The sequence below is a fragment of the Molossus molossus genome, unplaced genomic scaffold, assembly GCF_014108415.1.
Source record: "Molossus molossus isolate mMolMol1 unplaced genomic scaffold, mMolMol1.p scaffold_m16_p_15, whole genome shotgun sequence".
In the NCBI taxonomy this organism is placed as follows: Eukaryota; Metazoa; Chordata; class Mammalia; order Chiroptera; family Molossidae; genus Molossus; species Molossus molossus.
Window position 1 is genome coordinate 55,495,958 of NW_023425350.1, and position 22,306 is coordinate 55,518,263.

Below are 22,306 nucleotides of genomic sequence, written 5' to 3' on the forward strand. Positions count from 1 at the left end.
ACTGTGTGATGAATGGACTACCTAGATTTTACATTGGTATTTACCAGGTCTGCTTTATCACACTCCTCCATCCTTCCATTCACCAGTCCATTTTGTTTTATTTCAGGCATTGCAAAGTAAATTGCAGAAATGAGTTCAACCCTAACACTTCAGCATGCACATTATTAGCTAGAGTCCCGCATTTACTCTTGGTGCAAAATTTCATGCAGTGAGATGGCAGATCTTAAGTATCATCTGATGAACTGACAAATACATACACCTGTGTGATGCAGCCCCCATTGAATAGAGAACATTACCATCAGCCCAGGAAGTCCCCTCGTGCCCTTTTCCAGGCAACCTCCATTGCCAGAAGCAAACACCATTTAAACTTCCACATGTATTAGTTTGGCTTGTTCTAGAACATTCCATAATTACAATCATACAGTATTTTCTCTTTATGCAAGGCTTCGCTTACCCATTATAATGCAGGTTTTATCCATGTTCTGTGTATCAGTAGTAGTTCGTTCCTTTTTGAGTGCTGATTCCATGGTATGATTGGAATCCTGTATGACATGAATATTGACATCCAATTTTTGCCTGAAGCTGCTATAAACATTTTTGAATGAGAAGGTCCTGTTTGTGGATACGTTTTTAAATTTTCTTGCATAAACAACTAGGAGTGGAATTTCTGGGTCACAGAGTTTGGGGTGTGTTTATAAGAAACTTCCAACTCTTTTCTCAAAGTGGTTGAACCATTTAACAATCCCACCAAGGACCTATGAGAGTTCCACTTGCCCTGTATCACCACCATTTGTCGTCTGTGATTCCCTCCACCCCACCCCGTCACCCTCTTGTTTTGGGTGGTGCAGAGTTGAGTGAAGAAAGGCTTCATTTGTATTTGCCAGGATCCTCACCATCTTAACCTCTCTGTGGGCAGCCCTAACCTAAGTTATGGCTGTGTCTGTGATTGCGAGCCAGCCCACACAGTTCTGTCGGGGGGCCCAGCCCACAGCGCAGGGTCTAACAGTCTCATCTTAAAGGGAAGTGCAGGAATAATTGACCTCATTTAATGAGCACCCATGATGCCTGTGCTAGGCCATTTACATAAATGATCTCTCCATGCACACTCTACAAGAGAGACATTTCTAATTTAAAAATGAGGCAGCTATTGAGGGTCGGTGCCAAGGTTGCCCGTGGCCAGTTAGTGGCAGAGTTGGGATTTAAACATAGGAATTCCTGACTCCATGGCCAGAAGAGTCATAGTCTGTATTGGCTCATGTTGCTGAATAAAAGTTTCTAGAGCAGATCAGATTCTCTTTTTAAATAGATCATAAATATGGGTCGGGCCTAGCCGTAAATAAATAATGGGTAATTCAGGCCTAGCCGTTCAGCTCATTTAATAGGGACCCCTCCAAAGCTGGTTCTCTGTGTGGCAGAAGTGTGCAGAGGTGCCTTGTGCCCTGCCTTTGAAGCGTGAAAATTGGCCTGGGGAGATAAGGCTTACACAGACGAAATGATTACAGAACGATATGGGTCATATAATGCAAGCACACATGATAAAGACAGACTAGGCTGGTGATAAATTGCACGGAGGCTGGTAAAACCCTGAAAGGAGCCCTTATCTTGGTTGTTCAGCATCATATCAACAACCAGGCAGTGGAGACAGCAGTAGCACACACGCAAGTTAATAAGTGGGTTTATATGGTGCCTACAATGAAAACTGAAGATTGTATTGACAAGTGGCCTCCAGATAGCAGTAGCTAGAGTTTATTGAATATTTACACGCACCAGGCATTGTGCCAAACACCTTATGCCTTCTTTGCAACGAATCTTGACCAAACACTGTGTGTGTGTGTGCGTGTGTGCGTTTCCCTGTGTTGTAAAGGGAGAGATGCTGGCTAGATGGGAGGTTATTACTATCCCCTCTTAACAGATGATGAAATCTGAGTATTAGATTTCTAATCATTTACCCTAATCATATTCAAATGGTATTTGAACCCAGGTCTGCCTGCCTGAAAATCTCTTTTTTATCCTCACCCGAGGACATTTTTGCATTTATCCTCAGATAGAGCAGGAGGGAAAGAGGGAGGAAGAGAGAGAAACATTGATGTGAGAGAGACACATTGAGTGGTTGCCACCCACACGACCACAACCTGGGCCGGGGACAAACTGCAACCGAGGTATCTACCCTTAGCGGGAACCGAACCTGGGACTCTCCGGTCCGTGGGCTGAAGCTCTAACCACTGAGAAAACTGGCCAAGGTTGCCTGCCTGAAAATCTTAACACACTCAGCACCTACACAACGTTGAAACATAATCATGTTTTAATCCTTTGAAGGGTGGTTTCACATCTGTGGAGCTAATGTAGTACCTTTTCGTGACTGGTGCATATTTTGAGTTTAAGAAACATTTCCTGATATGAAAGTGCCAGGAAGGCGCATTCCAATGGGGTTCTGGATGCTTTGAGGGGCACTTACAATGTGCTTATATACTACTCCAGGCCGTTTCCTTCAGTCGAAGCACCTCTATTTTACTCTATCTCTGCATTTTGGCATTTGACATCCTTGTGCTTAAAATAGTTTGAAAACCAGTGACGGAGAAGATCAGATTTCCCCATCCCTTGACTGTGGCAGACACCAGCATTAACGGACTGTGGTTTGATACCTTTAATAACATGGAGTGACTTTATTTCTGAACTACTGAGTGGAGGCTGGCTTTGTATTATAATGGAGTAGCTGGAACCTTGGAGCTTAAAAAGCGGCTGCCAGATGTGGTGGTGACAGTGGTGGTTCCAGCCACATGGGAAACATGTGCGCTGAGACTTGTGTCTGACAAAGTCCCTTTTGCTGGATTACCTACCCAGGACCTGCAGATTTATCTTTCTAGCTCTCCTCTGAATTGGAGTACATGCCACGCATTCTTAGAGCAGTCCACTGAGGTGTCCTAGTAGGCACAGGAAAACGAAAGGATAAACCAGGTCTCCCTCAACCCAGAGCCACTCTGGAGGAAGAACAGAATGTTCAGTGCAGTTTCCTGGGGCCCCTGGAAACATTCCTGCGTTTGCAGGGTAGGTAGGAGTAGGTCCCTTTGAGGGCACTGAATTATTAGGAACTCAGTGTGAAAGGGTGGCTGTGTGTTTTTGACCTACCTCAAAGTTCAAGGCTGCATGCCTGGGGCAGTGGGCGACAAGAAGGGCTGATTCCCTGTGGTTGGATCTAACATTTCTCCCAGATAACCAGCCACCTTGATGCACCCGGAACTCTCCTAGGTTTAGCACTGAAAGTCCCATGTCAATCCTGGGCCCACTGGAGTGGTTGACCACCCCGCATGGCCCTGGAACCCAGGCCTTCATCACTGCCTGGCTCGGTTAGATCTCAGCAGCCTCTTCACCAGCCCTTGGCTCTAGACCCATCGTCTGCAGTGCTGCTGGAGTCTGCCTGAAAACACAAATCTGACCTCTGCTTAAACACTGAAGTCCTTGGCATTGGCATTTACTGTCTTCTTGTAGCCATGTCACGGGGGCCCCAGCCTGTAGCCACTCTGGACGTGCCATTCCTTAAGCATGCCATGAACTCCTGTATGTTTCCTTTTCTCTGTCTGGCAGCTTCACACCCATCCACTAAGACCTGGCTGTGTCATGTTGCCTCCGGAGAAGCCTCCCTCATCTGAGCAGAAACAGTCATTCCTTCTATAACACTCCTATCCCCGTACTGGCCACAGTGCATCTAACCGCTCCCTTTCTCCCTGTCCGGTCAGGGACTAGGTTCCACACAGCACCAGGCAGCTAAGAAGCTCTTAGTAACTGTCTTCAGTGCACAGTGCCGAAATAACTAACCACAGAGTGGGAAGTATTTCGTTGGTAGGTCCTAGAACAGATTCAATGTTTGACTCAAAATAACGATTTTTAAAAACATTTTTAAAGCAGTGGACCCCACTCTCAACTTTAAAGAGAATGAAATCTTTTACATTGAATGCCATGTATAAGGCAGTTAAGAGTAGGGAAAAGGAACACAATTGGAAGTGAGGGAAGAGGGGATCACCTAAAGAAGCCCTGGAGTGAGAGGCTGAACTCTGGCTCCAACCTCAGCCAGGCACAGCGCCGCCACTTCTGAACTCAGTTGCTTTCGACAAAGGGGTGAATACAAAACCAAGCTAAACCCATTTGCAAGTCACTCTGAGAGCCCTGCCTGGCTCACTGTTCCAAGTGCCTGACGAGAGGAACAGGTGGAGATCTATTTTAATTAGTGGCAAGTACCTAATGATTGAAAATAGACCCCGCTGGAAAATTCAACTGGCCTTGCCCCTCACCCCTCAGAAATTGCACCGACATTGTCGCCAAGCTACCTGTTAGTGTGTGATGTTAACAATGCTGGAGTTATGGCCTGCTCAGGTACATTAGTGATGTATTAACTAAGATGACGTGACTGTCATGTTCAGGCGGTTAGTCCAGTGCCATTTGAGTCCTCCTCAGAGACAACTGAGTTCTCAGGAGAAACTGAAAGCCCTTTATCTCGCTGACCTTATGCATTTGATAAGAGCCTCACTGAAAGTGGGCAGAACGGCAGGTAGTTCATGGTGGGAAATGAGTCAGCAAAGCATCTAATAACCTGGATCCTAACTGTTGGGCAATTTGGAGGGTGGCATGACCTAATACTCCTATTGCCGGTTCGTCTTAACCACAGACCAGCATCACTCCTTTGAGTCCTGTTTTATTTTAGTAGAGGGTTGGTATCTTTTTCCTTGTCTGTTTTTGGAGGGGATACTTTTAATTAGGAGGACCTTCAGCTGAGAGGGCTTAGGGAGTGTCCAGTAAGGTGGGAATAGAGGTTTGGTATAATTGCACGAGACATCTATTTGTGGCTATGAAAAAGCCCACATCAACAGCTTAGTAGATCCTGGGTTCCTCTGAGGAGAAGGGCGTGTCACCTGATGCCAGTGGATGTGTGTCTGCCACCTGCCACTCAATGCTGAGAGCACTTGGCCTTCCAATAGGCCCCGGGCAACTGGCCGCAGTTATTGATACAGAGCAGGGGGTCTTTGCTTTCATTTTTACCACTTTATGGCTTATTTGCTTCCATCTTGGATTCTGTACAAGGTCATCCTCAGCTCCAGAACTAGGGCCACAGGAGATGGGGGTGTGGTGCAGAGAGACAGGCATGGGCTTCGGGGTCAACCAATAGTCACTTACCCCTGCATGACCTTAGTTAAGTGACTCATCTTGTGACCCACAGTGTCACTTCCTATGCCACCCAGGCCAGCTTGGAGACTGCTGGTAACCTCTGGGTTTCACGCTCTTGGCCTTGTTAGTGAGGGATTTCTTATTTAAAGGTTCACAACTTTCCCTTGCTCATTGTAGTAGACAACTTTGCTGGAGAGCCAGACCTGGATTTGAATGTTCGTTTTCTTATCCATAAAATTGGAATTACAATGCCCAACAGGGTTCAACAAGGTGACCATCACTTAACAAATGGTAGCTTCTCTTCCATTAAAATCATCTACACGTTGGGCCTTCAATCCACTAAATCTCTCTCACACCTGCCTCTGTCTTCCATTGTTTTATTATCACAATAATCTAGTGAGAACTCTGTCCTAGACAGGGTTCTGAACTTCATCTTTCAAAAACATTCACATAAAGTAGAACACGAAGTTGACCTTTTAAACAAACCTATGGCGAAACTTAGCTTCCTTTATTTTAGCAGTGGTGCTGACCATGTTAGGAGGTATTGGAGAGATTTAGAAAGAGGGTGAGCTTATGTAATCTTCAGAATTTCTTGGGACACAACACAAAACCCAGAGACCAGAAGTATTTTGACAATATAGAAATTAAACATTTCTGCATGGCAGAAATACCACAAACACAGTTGTTACAAGACAAATATTGCTGGAAAAAAATTGCAAATATACAACCAATATAACCATTTTCCTTCATATACAAAGAACTCTTTTAGGTTAGTAAGGAAATAATGGATACGTTTTTAAAAGGCAAAAGATGTGAATAGAAAATGCACAGAAAAAAAAATTCAAAAGGCCAGCCAATAATTCAAAATGTCTAACATCACACAAAAGAAAGAAACCAAGTTTAAAAAAGAAAGTACCACTTTGGCCTAGGAGGTGTCTGCCCACCTGTCTCTAAGGCCCAGCTCTTAGCTGCTGTTGCCTGTGTGCGAGGCGAGGAGGTAGGCCCTGGGAGAGGGACCTGTCCAGGGTCCCGAGGAGTCACTTTAGGACTGAACTCTGGGAAACATGGTGTTGGGCCTGCCTCCGAGACTGTGGACTTTGACAAGGATTTGTCCTTGTGCTCATGTGTATTTGTGGAGCGGTGCTGGGGAGGAGGGAAGCAGAGGAATTTCTTTTCCGGCGGAGTCTGAAAAAAAAGCAAAGATGACATTCCATCCTAGGAACGGAACCATCAGCAATACTTTATCATTTGTGGTTTCCCTTCAGTCCATCAGAAAATATGACTGCAAAACCGCCATTCTTGATGGAGCTGTGCCCCTCCAAGGAACTGAGCTGGGCTGGCCTTCGATCCTGACCAACCTGGCGGCCTCAGCCCCCACACTCCCCCTGGGGCTGCCGATTCAGCGGATTGCTAATGTCCCGGCTGCAGAGTGCTGATGCAGGCAGTTCGTCTTTGATTTTCTTTTTTATCCCTTATGACAACCATCACATAGCTCTTCCTACAATCTGGCTGAGGTTCCTTCCACTCCCCGGGGTGACTCAGAACTGGAGTGCCCGGAAAAGTCGCCCATGGCTGCGTGGGGAGCAGAGCCCCCCAGGTGGGGCTGAGTTGTGCCAGCTACCTAACAACTGTTGCCAGTAAAGCAGGGAGGGAGTAAAGCAGGGAGGGGGCCCCGATGCTGGGAGGGAGCAGAAAGTCTGTACCCCTGCGGAGGCATGCCTTAGCCGAGTCCAGTCGTTTTTCTTGGACATGTCTCTTAGGTCTTTGCTTTTCAGTCTGAGAGGCAGCCCCCACAATAACCACACAGTGTATGACTTTGGCATTTTTTTTTTCTTCATTGATTTTTAGAGAGGAATGGAGAGGGAGAGAGAGAGAAACATCCATGAGAGAGAACATTGATTGGCCACCTCCTACATGCCCCCAGACTGGGGATTTGGCCCACAACCTGGGCACGTGCCCTGACCGAGAATCAAACCGGCAACCTCTTGGTGCATGGATCGATGTTCAACTACTGAGCCACATTGGTCAGGCCTGACGTTGGCATTTTAGAGATGAGGCCGCTGAGGCTCAGAGGCGCAGGAAGTTGCCGTGGCCAGAGTTCTGCCATAGGAATGTGGGCTCCTGCTCTGACTTTCTCTGTTATCCAGCCACCGGACCACGATTGTGTGGAGGCGAGTCCCCACGGAACCGTGGGTGGATGGTCTCTGCCCCAAAGTTGCCCCTCTGGGCTGTCGGGGACGTTGGGAGTGCCCTCAGAGAGCTGTGCACACGTGGCTTTTCTCAGGTCTTGAGAAAACCCTGGGTAGGAAAACCCTGGATGGTTCATTCAGTCGGAGCACTTCCCTGACCTCCGACCCACTCCACCTTACTTCAGTGGCAGTTCTCATTGGGAAAAGGGCTGTGTTGACACACATGTCAATCAGTGAATCCCTGAAGAAATAGCCCTGTCTCCTTCGAGAAGGTGTGAGCAGGGCAGTGGAAGGCTGGTGGAGCCATTACTGGTTGAGGTGGCCACTCAGGGTGGGGGTTGGAGGTGGGGAGATGGGAAGGGTGAGCCCAGCTCCCTCCCCCAGCCCTGGCTCTGGCCTCTGCACCTCTCAGCACTTGCATTCTGTGCCATACATGGGGCGTGTCCCTGCATCAGGCTGTTACCATCTAGAACATCTGTGTACTGCTTGTTTCCCGGGAGGACTTTGCCTTCCTGGTGACTCCTGAGGGTCTCGATCTGCTTGTGCCTGTGGAGATTCCTGCCCCTCTTCCCCAGCTCTGGGCTGGTTTGAGAGGAACAGCCGGCTGCCTGGCTCTTGCCTTACAGACTCTTGGGTCAGCCTTCTCTCACATTTAAATCAGTCTGGAATTTTTTTTGAGGGGCACCTGCTTAGTTTATTTGCTAGGCCCCTTAATTTATAGCCATTTGGACCTCAGTCCACTCCGTCACGTGACCCTCTCGTACATTGCTAGCGCAGTATGGGAATGTTGAAAGTAAATTTTGTGCAGGGATCACTGTTTGGCAGAAAGCCCAGGGGCCCACAGGCCTGTAGCAGCATGCTGGGTGCCCTGCGGGCATGCAGAACAAAACCGAGATGTGGACCCTGGCACAGGGCTGGGTGGGCCCCATGAGCTGGATGGGGACTTGGCTGGAAGCCCCTGGGAAACAGTCAGCTCTGTGAGGGTGTGGGTGCCCCATCACTGGACGTGAAAATATGTCATTGTTGATGTGAATTCTAAAAGTAATATGAAAGTGCTTAGCGTTAAGAAAAAGGCACACAGTACATAGGACACCCCGTTACCAGAGACGACAAGGGTTTATGGTCTCATGAATTTTAAGGACTCAACGGCTATTAAGGACTCCGTTTAAGTCTGAGTCTGTGTGGAGCAGCTTGATCTTGTTTTTTCTGAACTAATAGTAGCCCTTCCTGTCTGCAGAACATGGAGAGTTCCTGGCTCTGGACCTTGGAGGGACCAACTTCCGTGTGCTTCGGGTGCGAGTAACGGACAATGGGCTCCAGAAGGTTGAGATGGAGAACCAGATCTACGCCATCCCCGAGGACATCATGCGCGGCAGCGGCACTCAGGTCCGAACCTCCTCTCAGTGGCCTGGGGCTCTGGGCCCCGCGGGTGTAGACGCTGCTCCCTCTCTGTGGTCCGGAGGGAGGAGACCCTGGCTGAGGCTTAGATGCCCTGACCTCTCTCTGCATGGCGACCCCCCTCCATGCCTGGAAGCCGAATGGGGGCCGCCATCAGGAGAGATGCACATCGGCCGGAGAGCAGGGAGCATGTGCCGGAGGCCCTGGGCCTGGAGGTGTTGCAGCAGGAGGTGTTTGGATTTGCCCTCTCTTTTGAAATCTGCTCGCACATGCTGATTATTAAGGAAAGCCCATTGCCAGGAGGCTGGGCTCACACTCCTGGACACACAGGGAGGGGAGCATGTTTAGAAAACACCAGAATCCGGCTGTGGGGTGTCTGTCCCATCTGGCATTGCAGTGGACACTGTGTGCTTCCGTATTGGCCCCAAGTCATGCTTTTTTATCTTCATACCTCAGTGGCTTCTAGAGCCATGTTTTGTACCCAGAATCTACATAATGAAAGCAGTGGATGGAGAAGAAAGGTGGAATCCAAGTAAGGATCTTCTCAGTAATAGTCAGAAAAAAAATGAGCAAGGATGGGATTGCCCTCGAGATAGTCTCCATACATGTTCTGAACACCTATACTATGCATTGGGTACTGATCCTTGTTGGGATTCAAAGTCTGGCTCCTTCCATTCTAGGGCCTAAAGCCCAGATGGACCCCCAGGACCCCCAACCCTACTCCGCTGCCCCAACCCCATAGAAAGCAGCAATGCTGCATTGAAGGAGTTAGTAACCATCAGGACGAGGAGCTGATATGTGATGACCTGTTGTGTGTCAGGCTGAGCAGAAGCGCTTTTATGGATCTTCTCATTCTATACTCAGACAAGTCCTACGAGGCTGGGTGCTCCTGTTATCTCCACTTAATAGATGTGGGATTGAGTGACTTAGATCACAGAAGTGGGAGGAGCCAGAGGCACAACACAAAGCCAGATCCATATGACTAGAGCCTGTGTTTGCACAACTGGCGGGGGGCAGGGGTATGGGGGGCTCCATCCACTTTGTAGGCCATATGATGTGGTCCACATGAGTGGTGCTCCCTGGAACTAGGCCATGTGGTGGTCCTGGTCCCAGCTACCTACACTAGCTTCTAGAGTAGAAGGTACACCCCAAAGAGGCTGGCGCTCTTGCACAATTGAAATCCTGTGGGACAGGCCCTTTGGGGTTTCTCCCTCTCAAGAATTTCCCCAGGAGAGCCCTCCTATGGAGGGGCACTCATTGACAACACACCAGAAGTATCTGGCTGGTTGGTAAGTGACAGCCATGGCCCAGCCATTTTCTTGCCCTTGACTGTTCAGGGAAACTTATCTCTTCATTGCCATCTGTTGTACACAATTCTTCCTTGGGATATTCTTTCTGCTCCTTCTCCACTGCTCTCAGTCCGTGGATACAAATCACTGAAGACATTCCTGGACACTGGCATAGGGATCACTCTTGACTTGCGTGCTGGGTATTCTTGCTATATTTTATGCCCAGCATGCACTCAGTAAAAGAGTGAATGTAGGTAATGGAATCCAGGGGTCAGAAGAGGTGGAGACTTCTCTCTCCTGGTGTTTAGTTTTCCCCACACAAGGCTACCTCCTGGGAAAGGAACTGTGGGCCACCAGTAGAACATGTGGGAAAGATATTTTTAGACCCTTAATATGTCCTTGGGGAAGACCTGAGGGCAAACCTGTTTTCTTTGTTTTAAAGCTGGGATTGGAGAAGGGAGGCTGAGTCCCTGGGACTGTGGGCATTTTAGCTCTACTGACACAGTAGTCACTAGCTGCAGTATACATAAACAAAATGTATTTTTTTTAAATTTAATTTTCTTTATTGATTTTAGAGAGAGAGGAGAGAGAGAGGGAGAGAGAGATAGAAACATTGAATAGAGAGAATATTGATTGGCTGCCTCCTGCACGCTCCCCCACTGAGGACCTGGCCCACAACCTGGGCATGTGCCCTGACCAGGAATCGAACTGGTGACCTCTTGAGCCATAGGCTGATGCTCAACCACTGAGCCACACTGGCCAGGCCATAGACAAAATATTTTAGTCCAAAAAAAAAAAAAATCTATGAGACCCACCTGAAAAAAACTGTGAAACTTATGATATTAGAAAGGTTTAGAATAAATAGAAAAAAAAATGCTACATAAAAGATGAAATAAGACAAAATATAGGTATTTATTTCAACCTAAGGAAGGGAAAGCAGCAGAAAACAACATGGTAAAAAGACTGGAAGGAACTTCCTAGTGGTGGGTACTGGTGCCCTTTGCCCTCTATTTTAGGGTATCAGTATTTTAACTGAAAACATTTGGATATAAAAAATAAAATTTAGTTCAAACCAAGAAGAAATCACCAACCCTTTCTCTGAAAGTCTTTGAAGATCTCTGAACCTGGGCAGTGTGGGTCCCTGGATTAATGTCTCCTAGTGCGTGGACTTCCACTTGAGAGCAGTGAATCACCAATCGTAAGAGTAGCCACTTTAGAATTCTTTTAAGTGTGTCTTCTGGGAAGGGAAATGAGCAGATTCTCAGACCAATGAGGAAAAGGAAACCTTTCTAACTTCATAAAAGATGCCCTTTGAGCTTTTTTATGGCAGGAAGGTGTTAACTCTTTCTCCCAGCATCTTATCTTTAGATCATTAGCTAACAGAAAAGGAGATAGTTTTCTAATTAAGGAAGCAGATGGTCTCCTCTTCCCCACTTTTAAAGAAGTGTAGCTTCTTCTAACTCAGCACTGTCCAATAGAACTTTGTGCAACAGGGGAACTGTTCTTTATCAGCTTGTGCTGGTAGAGACACTGAGCACTTGAAATGTGGCTAGCGTTGACTGAGAAGTGAATTTTTAATTTTTGAATTTCTGATTCATTGAAATAGCCACAGAAGGTTAGTGGCACCTGTGTTTAACACCTCTTCACTTCCTCTCTTTTCTGCCTCCCCTTATTGGCAGGGCAATTGGAAAGGGAGCGGTGAGCAGGGCTGGCTGAGGGGAAACCATTTTGCTTTCACCTCTAATTCGAAAGCTCCCCTCCCCCACCTCTGACGATTGGCCTCATCTCTTTGCACAGCTTCTGTAATTTCCTTTTCTTTTCTTTTTTTTTAAGAAAGACTATTTGTATTAAATATTATTTTGATTAGAGCCCTGGCCGGTTTGGCTCAGCGGTTAGAGCGTCGGCCTGCGGTCCGGAGAGACCCGGGTTCGGTTCCCGCTAAGGGCATGTACCTCGGCTGCAGTTTGTCCCTGACCCTGGTTGGGTCGTGCAGAAGGCGGCCACTCGATGTGTCCCTTTCACATCGATGTTTCTCTCTCTTCCTCTCTCTCCTTCCCGCTCTATCTGAGTGAAAAATGGAAAAATGTCCTCGGGTGAGAATTTTAAAAAAAAAAAAAAGCCCTGGCTGGTTTGGCTCAGCGGTTAGAGCGTCGGCCTGCGGTCCCGAGAGACCCGGGTTCGGTTCCCGCTAAGGGCATGTACCTCGGTTGCAGTTTGTCCCTGGCCCTGATTGGTCGTGCGGGTGGCAGCCACTCGATGTGTCCCTTTCACATCGATGTTTCTCTCTCTTCCTCTCTCCCCCTCCCACTCTACCTGAACAAAAAATAGAAAAATGTCCTCAGGTGAGGATAAAAAAAAAAATTATTTTGATTAGACTACCAGAAAGAAGGTGCTGGGAATTTGTTTAACCATATCATAAAATTTATCTCTGATTGACTTTCCAACAAAAGAACAGAACTTTCTGAATAGTTATCTAGAAACCTTATTTACGTATTAAAATATTTGACCTTTGCTTCAGGGAGTGAGCCCTTGTGCATAGGTGAACCTCTTCGTGAGAGGGCCCTGTCTTTGCTCTTGAGGTTGTTTAAAGATTGTGAGTTTCAGAATGAGCAGAATGGACTTGCAGGCGATCAGACAGAGGACAGGATCCATGCAGGAAGTTCAGTTAGAGCTGGATACCTTCGAGATGGGTTGGCCTTATCTTCCTGGATCCCTCCCACTGAGATATCCCAGACATCTGGGGAGCCACTGGGCCTCTCTACCTGGCCTGTCACTTCCCAAGCTCTCAGTTCCTTTACACATGCAAATAGTTTTTGTGGGTTAGTACAGTGGTTCTCTAAGTATTGCTATAGGGTCAGCTGAAGCTACCCCCCCCCTCCCCTGGCAGGTTTGAGTTAGGGCCCTAGAACTTGCATCGGTGGTGGTGGTGGTGGTGATACTGCTGGTTCAGGAGCACATGTGGGAACCCCTTGTTTAGTGGAATCTTACTGGCTTCTGCCTGATGGGAAAAATAAATGTTGTTCTCCATGTCCTTGGCTCTTAGATTTTGCTATCTGGTCAACCTGGCCCTTGGAATCTGCTCAATCTCTTTGGCCTCTGTTTACTTTTTGTACCAGAATGCCCAGGCTTTAACCTCTAAGCTTCTGGAGGGGTCATTAACTTCTTTTCAAGGATGCTGAGTGGGCAAGAAGGAAGCCATGGGACTGTGGGCTTTGGGACTCATTGAAAGCCTGGGCAATTGTGAATACAGGTTTTTCTTAGGTTTAGGATTTTTCCTTGGTGCTGTTAGCATAGTCATGGTTGTGAGGCTGCCCATCCACAACATCCTATTTATTTTTCAGTGCTTTTCATGGACTCGATGGGTGTTTCATTTTGAATTTAGAAAGCAAAAGTACCTTCTCTGAATTGCCCCCAGGAAATTAGTTATCTAAAATGGAGAAAGAATACAAAAGTTACTTGTTTTTGTTGAGTCCTTTCATAGAAGGCCAACACTGTCCCACCTACTCCCTCTATCAGAGGAGACAGAGATGTTAAAATACTCTGCGGCTCTGAGATGACCTGTCCCTTCTGGTTAGACATTCAGCTGTGCATCAGTTTCAAGGGGGTTATCACAAGCCACTAAAGGCTGTTCTGTTCTGAGGGCATGCAGCAACTTTGATGAGCTCTGGCTGTGATTTCCCTGCCTTGTTGGGATTATTTTGATAGGGCTATGGATAAGTACTATGAAGACAGTACTTAATAAGCACTAACTATTGTTAAGCCCTTATATGTATTGACTCATTTAATCCTTTTGGTAACTCTGTGAGGCCAGGTACAATTAGCATCCCTGTGCTATAAACTGAGTAAAGAAAGACTTCACAGGGGATACATGCCTTGCACACATTCAGTTAGTTCTTTTCAGAGCCCAAAGTTTGTGCTCTTAATCACTGCTATTCTGCCTCCCTGCTCACCTTCCTGTGTTGTGTGCCCTTAGCTGTTTGACCACATTGCCGAATGCCTGGCTAACTTCATGGATAAGCTACAAATCAAAGACAAGAAGCTCCCCTTGGGATTTACATTCTCGTTCCCCTGCATCCAGACGAAACTAGATGAGGTAAGATGAGTTCTTCAGACACTTTGTTGCTTCATTCTTTGGGCTGGGAGGATGAGGAAGAGCTCCGAGCCACCTGCTGCTATAGTGTTGGAGGTGGCTCTGATGGTTGTGTGGATGGGGTTCGAATAGTGAGAGTTCTGTGCTTCTGGATGAGTGTGTGTAGGTGTGGGGAGATGATGAAGAAGTATCAGAGAAGGGGGGGTCTTTATCCCCTGCCCCTCAGAGGACAATGTGCAACCCTCATACATTGCACACCTTCCTTGTCCCTTGTCCCTTTTAGGGAAACAGGAGTGAGAAATTAGTCAGGAACTCCTTTGATCTAAAGTGTTGTGATAAATATCTTTGGAAGAAAGATGCTTGGGGAGTTAACGATGAGAGGTTACAATTGTCTTATTTTGGCAGTTCCATAGTGTGCCTTTTTTCACTTTTGAGGACAGTTGATCATGCAGAAATCATTCAATTAATTTCCTTTCTGGGTCTCTGACGGGGCTCAGACTTCTTGCTAGGCTATTTAGGAAGCAATGTACACATTCCAGCATGGCTTTAGTTTAGTTAGCCCATGGCAGAGGGCTGTACTCATGGTTGTTTGAGGAGTGTGGTCAGAGTTTTGGGAGGAATTAATAATGTTCAATCTTTGGTCCTTTCCAGAGTTTCCTGGTCTCATGGACCAAGGGGTTCAAGTCCAGTGGTGTGGAAGGCAAAGACGTGGTTACTCTGATCCGGAAGGCCATCCAGAGGAGAGGGGTGAGTAGAGGTGCCAGGGCTGGGGAGGCAGGAGCTTGGGGTCTGGGGCTCTTTTGGGTCCACCCTGAAGCCTTCCCCAGTCTGTCCTCAGTATAGCATGAGGAGTTTTGTGGTTCTCAAGGTGAGGTTTTCTTTTCTTTTTTCCTATGTTTACCCAATAATATATTTTAAATTTTTTTTCCAGTTTTATTGAAATATAATTGACATACAGCTCTGTATCCATTTAGGCTGTACCACATAATGATTTGACATACATATATTGTAAAATAATTACCACACCAAGACTCTTACAGATGATCCCCAATATCTTTGGGATCTCAGATTGTCATGGTGGATAAATTAGCCTTGGTGCAAAAACCATTTAGTCCTTAACCTGAAAAGTCATTTAGTTCTTAGCCTGAAGAAACTTGAATATCATTTTCAAGTAAGAAAGTCGGCATTAGGGTGGAATGGGGCAGAGAGAGGACAAGATAAAGATCACAGAAGGATAAAACTTTCTGGGAGAGATAAAGAAAAGAATAAAGAGCCCTGGCCGGTTTGGCTCAGAGGCTGGAGCCTTAGCCTGTGGACCACAGAGTCCCGGGTTCGGTTCCCACTAGGGCATGTACAAAAAAAAAAAGAAAAGAAGAAAGAGAAGATGACAATGATGAGAAGATGGGCTATTCTTAGTGCAGTGATGGCTTTGAACTGGACCGCAGGGCTGGTGTTGGGAAGTCCTCCATGAAGACAAGCATGGAGTGAGATGCAGCTGTTAGCCTGGATCTGAGCCCAATTTCCAGCTGTAACTGTCTTTGGTTTAGAGTAGGGTTAGTCAGGAGGCAGCCCTGTTACTCTTGAACTGTGTGTCTTGCTACTACTCCCCTCTATCTTCACATCTGTGACCTTTCTGTGAGGGTGAAGATCAGATCTCTCCTTTTCTCCCTGCAGGACTTTGATATCGATATTGTGGCTGTGGTGAATGACACAGTTGGGACCATGATGACCTGTGGTTATGATGACCAGAACTGCGAGATTGGTCTCATTGTGGGTGCGTGAGCACTGGGTGTGAGGGCTGGTGTTGGCCAATGGATGGGGGTGGGGGCTGTTAAGGAAGAAGGAGGTCCATGGCCTGGATGTTCCTTTGCACTTAATATTGGAAGATAATGGTATTCACACATTGGAGGGCTGAGTCAGTACTTGTACAGTTGGAGGTATTAGTGGAGTAGACCATGTTGGGATGCCCCAGGAGTCCTAGCCATCCCGGGCAGGGTCAGGATGGTGGGGCAAGAAGGAGATGGGTGCTTGGGAGAGGACAACGTGGGTGCACACTGAGTGGCCCCTTGTTTCGGCCAGGCACGGGCAGCAATGCCTGCTACATGGAAGAGATGCGCCACATTGACATGGTGGAGGGCGACGAGGGGCGGATGTGCATCAACATGGAGTGGGGGGCCTTTGGGGACGATGGCGTGCTCGATGACATCCGCACTGAGTTTGACCAGGAGATCGACATGGGCTCCCTGAACCCTGGGAAGCAACTGTAAGCAGAAGATTGGGACGTGGGCTCTGGAGTTGACCTGGGGGCTGGCCGGGGCTGGGGGTGGTTCTTATTTTTGCTTTACAGTCTTACACCCCCCAAAGGTTGCCAAGGCGCCCACTGGTTCTGGGAATTTGTGCTCATTACACACATGTGACTGTAGATTTCTGAGAGGGCTCTAAAAGAGAGAGTAGGCAGACACACCAGCTAATAATTTGGTTTGTCTCTCAGAACAGTAGTTTTAGAAAGTCATATCCTGAGTCCAAGTGTGTGGCCCTGCTCCTTCTATCCACCTTCAGTTTGTAGGCTGCCCTCAGAAACAGTTTGTGAGCCACCTAGAAAAGTGTTGAGATGGCCAAGATTTGGGTGTGTGAAAGCTCCTTTTGTAGGTCCCGCCCCCATCACTGTCCAGACGACTAGGCTGTGACACATGGCTCCTAATGACCAGATGAAGCTCTGACTCAGAGCCCCGGTAGAGTTGCCTGTGAGCTAGGCTGAACTCCATGGAGTCCCAGGACCTCCCATCCCAGCATAGCCCAGACCCAAGGCCTCCTTGGCCACCTTCCCTGGTCCCGTGGCCCAGCCGGGGCCCTGGGGTGAACTGGAGGAAGGGCTCCAACATTTGGACCCTGAATGCTATACTCTTCAGCCTGGCCAGACTTGGTATTTAGTTACTTTTGACTCTTACAAAACATTATTTTACTCTCCCAAACATTTACCAAATGTCCCCCACAGATCTTGAAATAGGGATTGCTGCAAGTTTTGAAGCAGTTACAACACATTTTGAGCAGTTCAGACCCTCTCTGGTCTGGTTGCTGGAACTGGCGGGAGAGCCTGTAGCGCCGATCTCAGCTTGGAGAGGAAATCCAACCCCATAAACCAGCTCAGCGGTGGGGGCCTTTCTCTTTGCAGGGAGCGTCTTGCTTCCTTAGGGACGTATGATTTATTTAAGTCTCAAGCTTTCTCACATGTTGAAACGAGAGTCCATTTACTGGTAACTTTCATAGGAACATACTGGCTATGTCTGCCGTGGCTGGTGAGGCGTTTGTGGACTGAAAGGTCACTCACTCATTGCCTGCCTCCATCAGTGAGACAACCCACACCATTCCAAGGAGCCAAATGCCCTTTGAAGTGTCAGAAGACAGAATGGGCTGCGGCCTTGGCAACCCACACTGGCTTAGCCTTAGACAAATCAATTCAGAGGCTGGGAGGACATGAACTGGTGTTAGCTGCGGTAGCCCTGAGGTCATTTTTGGGCTTGAGTAGGAATTTTTTTTCACTCTTAATGTCTCTATATAAGTACTTCTCAAATGTTGAAAGTGTTTTTTTTTAAAAACTAGAATTAAAAACTTAAAAAATTGCCACACCTCAGCCCCACTGGACCCCCTCCTACCTCCCATAGGACCACCTATTTCAGAGAAGCCGCTGAAGCAGACACACGAGTTCCTTGTGTTGAAGCCCGGTCTGCTTCCCAGGCTGCGCTGGCACTGAAACATTTCAGATGCACCCTCTGCTCAAGCAGTTTAGCCAGCTCTCCACTTAGCTCCAGTTCTGCTATACTTGACCTTGGGTCTTGAGTAAGTCACTTCCTGAGGGCCCAACTTCCTCTCTTGTAGATAGCACCAGGAGACATCTGAGTCCCTTCCCCAGCCCTGCTGCCGGCCTCCTTGAAGAAGCCTGGCCTAGTTAGTGCCGCAGGCCCTGGGGGCCTCCTCTCCCTAGGACCCAGATCCTTTCTGAGATATCAAGAAAGGGCCTTCTTTGCCAAAAAGAATTGTAAGGGCTTGGTTTCTCCTTTCGCAGTCTGATACAGAAAGACTGTCTTCTAAAGAACATTGCCATCTAGTGTTGAAGGAGTAAATTACCCAACTGCTGTCAGTTTGGGGCCTGCCGGAGCTGGTGGTTCTTAAGCCTTTATCTTTTTTTTTTTTTTTTTTTAAATCCTCACACACACATCGATGCGAGAGAGACATAGCTGGGGAACTGAACTGCAACCCGAGGTACATGCCCTTGACCGGAATCAAACCCGAAACTCTTTGGTCTGAGGGCCAACGCCAAACTGGCCAGGGCAACAAGCCTTTATCTTACCACCTTCTTGCTCAGAAACTTCCAGCATATCTCACTTCCATATTCCCAAGAATTTTGAGTTCCTTCTCAATTGTCCCCACCTGCCCTTCTGATCTCTAATCTTGCCCCATCACCCCTCCCCGCTACCACCCCTGGTGGTTTTCACACTTTTCTTAGGAATCCACAAATGGCCAGCAAGGGGGCAGGGGCAGTGTGAGGTGATGCATTGCTGGGCCTGCACCCCTCCCCCCAATTTAATCAGATTGACCTTCTTTTTCTCTTGTAAAAAAGTACTCAGCTCCATTCTACATTAGATTTCATTTTCAAAAATCTCTTGCTAGAGAAAAAAAATGTGAAACTCACTACCTTAAGTGTAACTCACTTTACTTAAAATTCAGACTATTCCAGAATGTCCCACACTCCTTGGATGTTTTGTTTGCCTGCTCGTGGCCGGTCCTTCTCCGTAGGTCAAGGAGGGTGGCTCTTCATACAGCCCATTCCCAGGCTGCACCACACAAGTTCACACTTCGTTGTGCACAGCCTCTAACATTTGTGAAAATGTCATGTGGATGCCTGTTGCCTTCACCGGGAAGTTGTGAGTTCACAGATAGCAGGGACTCGACTTGTTTTCTGGGCTGTATCTTCCTGCAGATTTGAGAAAATGATCAGTGGGATGTACATGGGGGAACTGGTGAGGCTTATCCTGGTGAAGATGGCCAAGGAGGAGCTGCTTTTCAGGGGGAAGCTCAGCTCCGAACTCCTCGCCAAGGGCCGCTTTGAGACCAAAGACGTTTCATATATTGAAGGGTAAGTTTTTGGGTGCCTGTCTCTTTACTGAAGAGTGGACAGGCAGTTGGGGATGAGTAAGGGGCACTGGCTCTTGACCCCTTGAATGTGGACAAGCAAGAGGGTCCCACCCAACATGGGCCATGGTGGGCTTTTGGCTTGAGGTCACTTACCAGATAGTCTCCACTCTTGTCTATTTTGAGCATGCTGGTTTCCCAAGTACCTCGTGGTGCGGGACCGACTGGCCTCCCCAGGCACAGGTCACACTTGCATTCCTGCTTGGCATGGGGTGGGGCTGGGGTGGGGCTGGCTTAGTGCTGGAGGCTCCCCATGGGCCCCTTAATGACTCATTTGAATCCATTTCCTTTCCCTTGTTCTGAAACTCTGACATTTCATTCTCTATTAGTGATTCTCAGAAAGGACTCCATTCTGACCCCTGCTTCATAACAGAAAAATAGGTCCTTGGATGGCACCCAGATACAGTCATTCAGCTCCATTAGGTAGAGCCCAGCCTGCATGTTCATGGAGCAGCAGGGGTGGGAGTGAGGGTGGCCTAATTTTTTTTTTTTTGGTTTTTTTTTTTATCCTCACCCGAGGATATTTTTCCATTTTTTTGTACAGATAGAGTGGGAGGGAGAGCGAGAGGAAGGGAGAGAGAGAGAGAAACATCGACGTGAAGGGACACATCGAGTGGCTGCCACCCACACGACCAACCAGGGCCGGGGACAAACTGCAACCGAAGTACATGCCCTTAGCGGGAACCGAACCCGGGTCTCTCCGGACCGCAGGCTGACGCTCTAACCGCTGAGCCAAACCGGCCAGGGCAAATTTTTTTTTAATCCTCACCTGAGGATATTTCTTCATTTATCTTCAGATAGAGTGGGAGGGAGAGAAGGAGGAAGAGAGAGAGAGAGAGAGAGAGAGAGAGAGAGAGAGATCAATGTGAGAGAGACACATTGATTGGTTGCCTCCCGCAGGACCCTGACCAGGGCCTGGGAGGAACCGAAACCGAGGTATGTGCCCTTGGCTGGAATCAAATCCAGGAGTCTGCGGGCCGATGCTCTAACCTCTGAGCCAAACCGCCAGGGCAGAGGGTGGCCTAATTTTTCTTTTGCAGTGAACAATATCCAGAGTTGGGCGGGGGGTGATTTTGGTGTCAAGGGAGCAGCGAAACAGATCAAATGACTTGAGATGGAAACTCTTGAAGGCACTGTGCCTACTTGTTAGACCCCAAAGGGATGACGTCCTGGGGTGTGTCCTTTGTTCCCCCGAGAAGAGTGCTACCCAAGCAGCGCCCACTCTGTCCTGAAATGCAGTAGACTCTGGCTGCTTTATAGAAAGCAGAGTGGGCTCCACAGCTGGGACCACCGGTCAGAGGTGGTGGGGAGAAGGGACACCGCTCCGTCTGCCCCACGACACAAGCAAACGCACAAACGCTCTCACACACCTTGGTGTGTAAACACCTGAGAACAGGGCCTTGTCCTTACATGGTACGTGCATAAGAAATGTCAGTTTTTCTCATCAGGTCGGGAAAGAGAGGCACCTGTTGTGGTATTGGGCTGTGTGTCTGTCTGTCTGTCTGGGGGAGGAGCCTTCATTGTGTTCCCCCCTCCTTGTTCAACTCCCCATGGTGGGCAGAGCAGTGAAGTAGGCGTCTGTCCTCACCGGGTGATGGCATCTGCCGAAGCTGAGGGGCTTCCTTGTCAGCCCGCACACTGTCTCTGTTTCCTAGGGAGAAGGATGGTATCCGGAAGGCCCGGGAGGTCCTGGTGCGGCTGGGCATAGACCCGACACAGGAGGACTGCGTGGCCACTCACCGGATCTGCCAGATCGTGTCCACACGCTCAGCCAACCTGTGCGGGGCCACCCTGGCGGCTGTGCTGCGGCGCATCAAGGAGAACAAGGGCGAGGACCGCCTGCGCTCCACCGTCGGGGTGGACGGCTCCGTCTACAAGAAACACCCGCAGTGAGTCCGCCTTCGGGACCCATAGCGATGGGGCTCCCAGAGCACCCGGGGACCCCTGACAGGCTCGAGAGAGACCCCAGTGACGCCACCGGCAACTCTGCATTCTGGGGTGGTCGGGATGGACTGTGGAGTTGAGGGTCTTGGTAGAATAAAAGCTCCCAGGTGGGCAAGTGGGAGCTGGGAGGTGCCGTTCTTGGTGTGGGTGGCGTTTCTGAAGGCCGCTGACCACCGGAGCTAGGGGGTGGGGGGTCTGCTCCTGGCCCCCGGGGCTCTTGTTGCCACCCTCTTGTGTAGGAGTTAGTGTTTCTCTTTACTCATTTCTTTGGCTCTCTCCTGCTTCTTTTTTTTTTTTAACTTTTTAAAAATACTTATTCCTCTGTGGTTTTGGCTCAGCGATTAGAGCCCGCGGACCAGACAGTCCTGGGTTCGGTTCCCGCTAAGGGCACGTACCTCCCTCGGTTGCAGTTTGTCCCCAGCCCGGTTGGGGTTGTGTGGGTGGCAACCAGTCCATGTGTCTTTCTCACATCCATGTTTTTCTCTCTCTGAAGATAAATGAAAAAATGTCCTCGGGTGAGGATACAAAATAAAAACATTTATTTTTATCGCAATATAATTGACATGAAATTGTATTAGTTACAGTTATACAACACAATGACTTGATATACGTAGTCTATTTTTGGGAGGGGAAAACTCACGTCTTTTTAAAAATTAAAAAAATTTTAAAATTACAGTTGATATTCAGTATTATATTAGTTTCAATGTATACTGTATTTAAAAAAATTTTTTTAATTAAAATAATTTTTTTAAGTTAATTTATTTTTGTTATAGATATTTCCCCTTTTCCCCCCATTGACACCCTCCTCCCTCTCTCCTGATTCTTTTTTTTTTATCCTCACCGAGGACATTTTTCCATTTTTTTGTTCAGATAGAGTGGGAGGGAGAGAGAAGAAGAGAAAGAGAGAGAGAAACATCAACATGAAAGGGACACATCGAGTGGCTGCCACCCGCATATCCAACCAGAGCCGGAAACAAACTGCAACCAAGGTACACGCCCTTAGCGGGAACCGAACCCGCGTCTCTCTGGACCGCAGGCCAATGCTTCAA

General features: G+C 48.0%; 1 protein-coding gene across 1 annotated transcript in view; it reads left to right on the top strand.

Moving 5' to 3' along the window:
• HK2 (hexokinase 2) overlaps nucleotides 1-22,306 on the top strand; it is a 58,701-nt gene that overhangs the window by 24,613 nt on the left and 11,782 nt on the right. Inside the window, exons 3-9 of the mRNA XM_036262506.1 lie at nucleotides 8,584-8,732; nucleotides 14,007-14,126; nucleotides 14,775-14,870; nucleotides 15,798-15,897; nucleotides 16,203-16,386; nucleotides 19,102-19,257; nucleotides 20,969-21,202. Coding sequence (XP_036118399.1) covers nucleotides 8,584-8,732; nucleotides 14,007-14,126; nucleotides 14,775-14,870; nucleotides 15,798-15,897; nucleotides 16,203-16,386; nucleotides 19,102-19,257; nucleotides 20,969-21,202 — 1,039 coding nt within the window. The remainder of the gene's footprint in view (nucleotides 1-8,583; nucleotides 8,733-14,006; nucleotides 14,127-14,774; nucleotides 14,871-15,797; nucleotides 15,898-16,202; nucleotides 16,387-19,101; nucleotides 19,258-20,968; nucleotides 21,203-22,306) is intronic.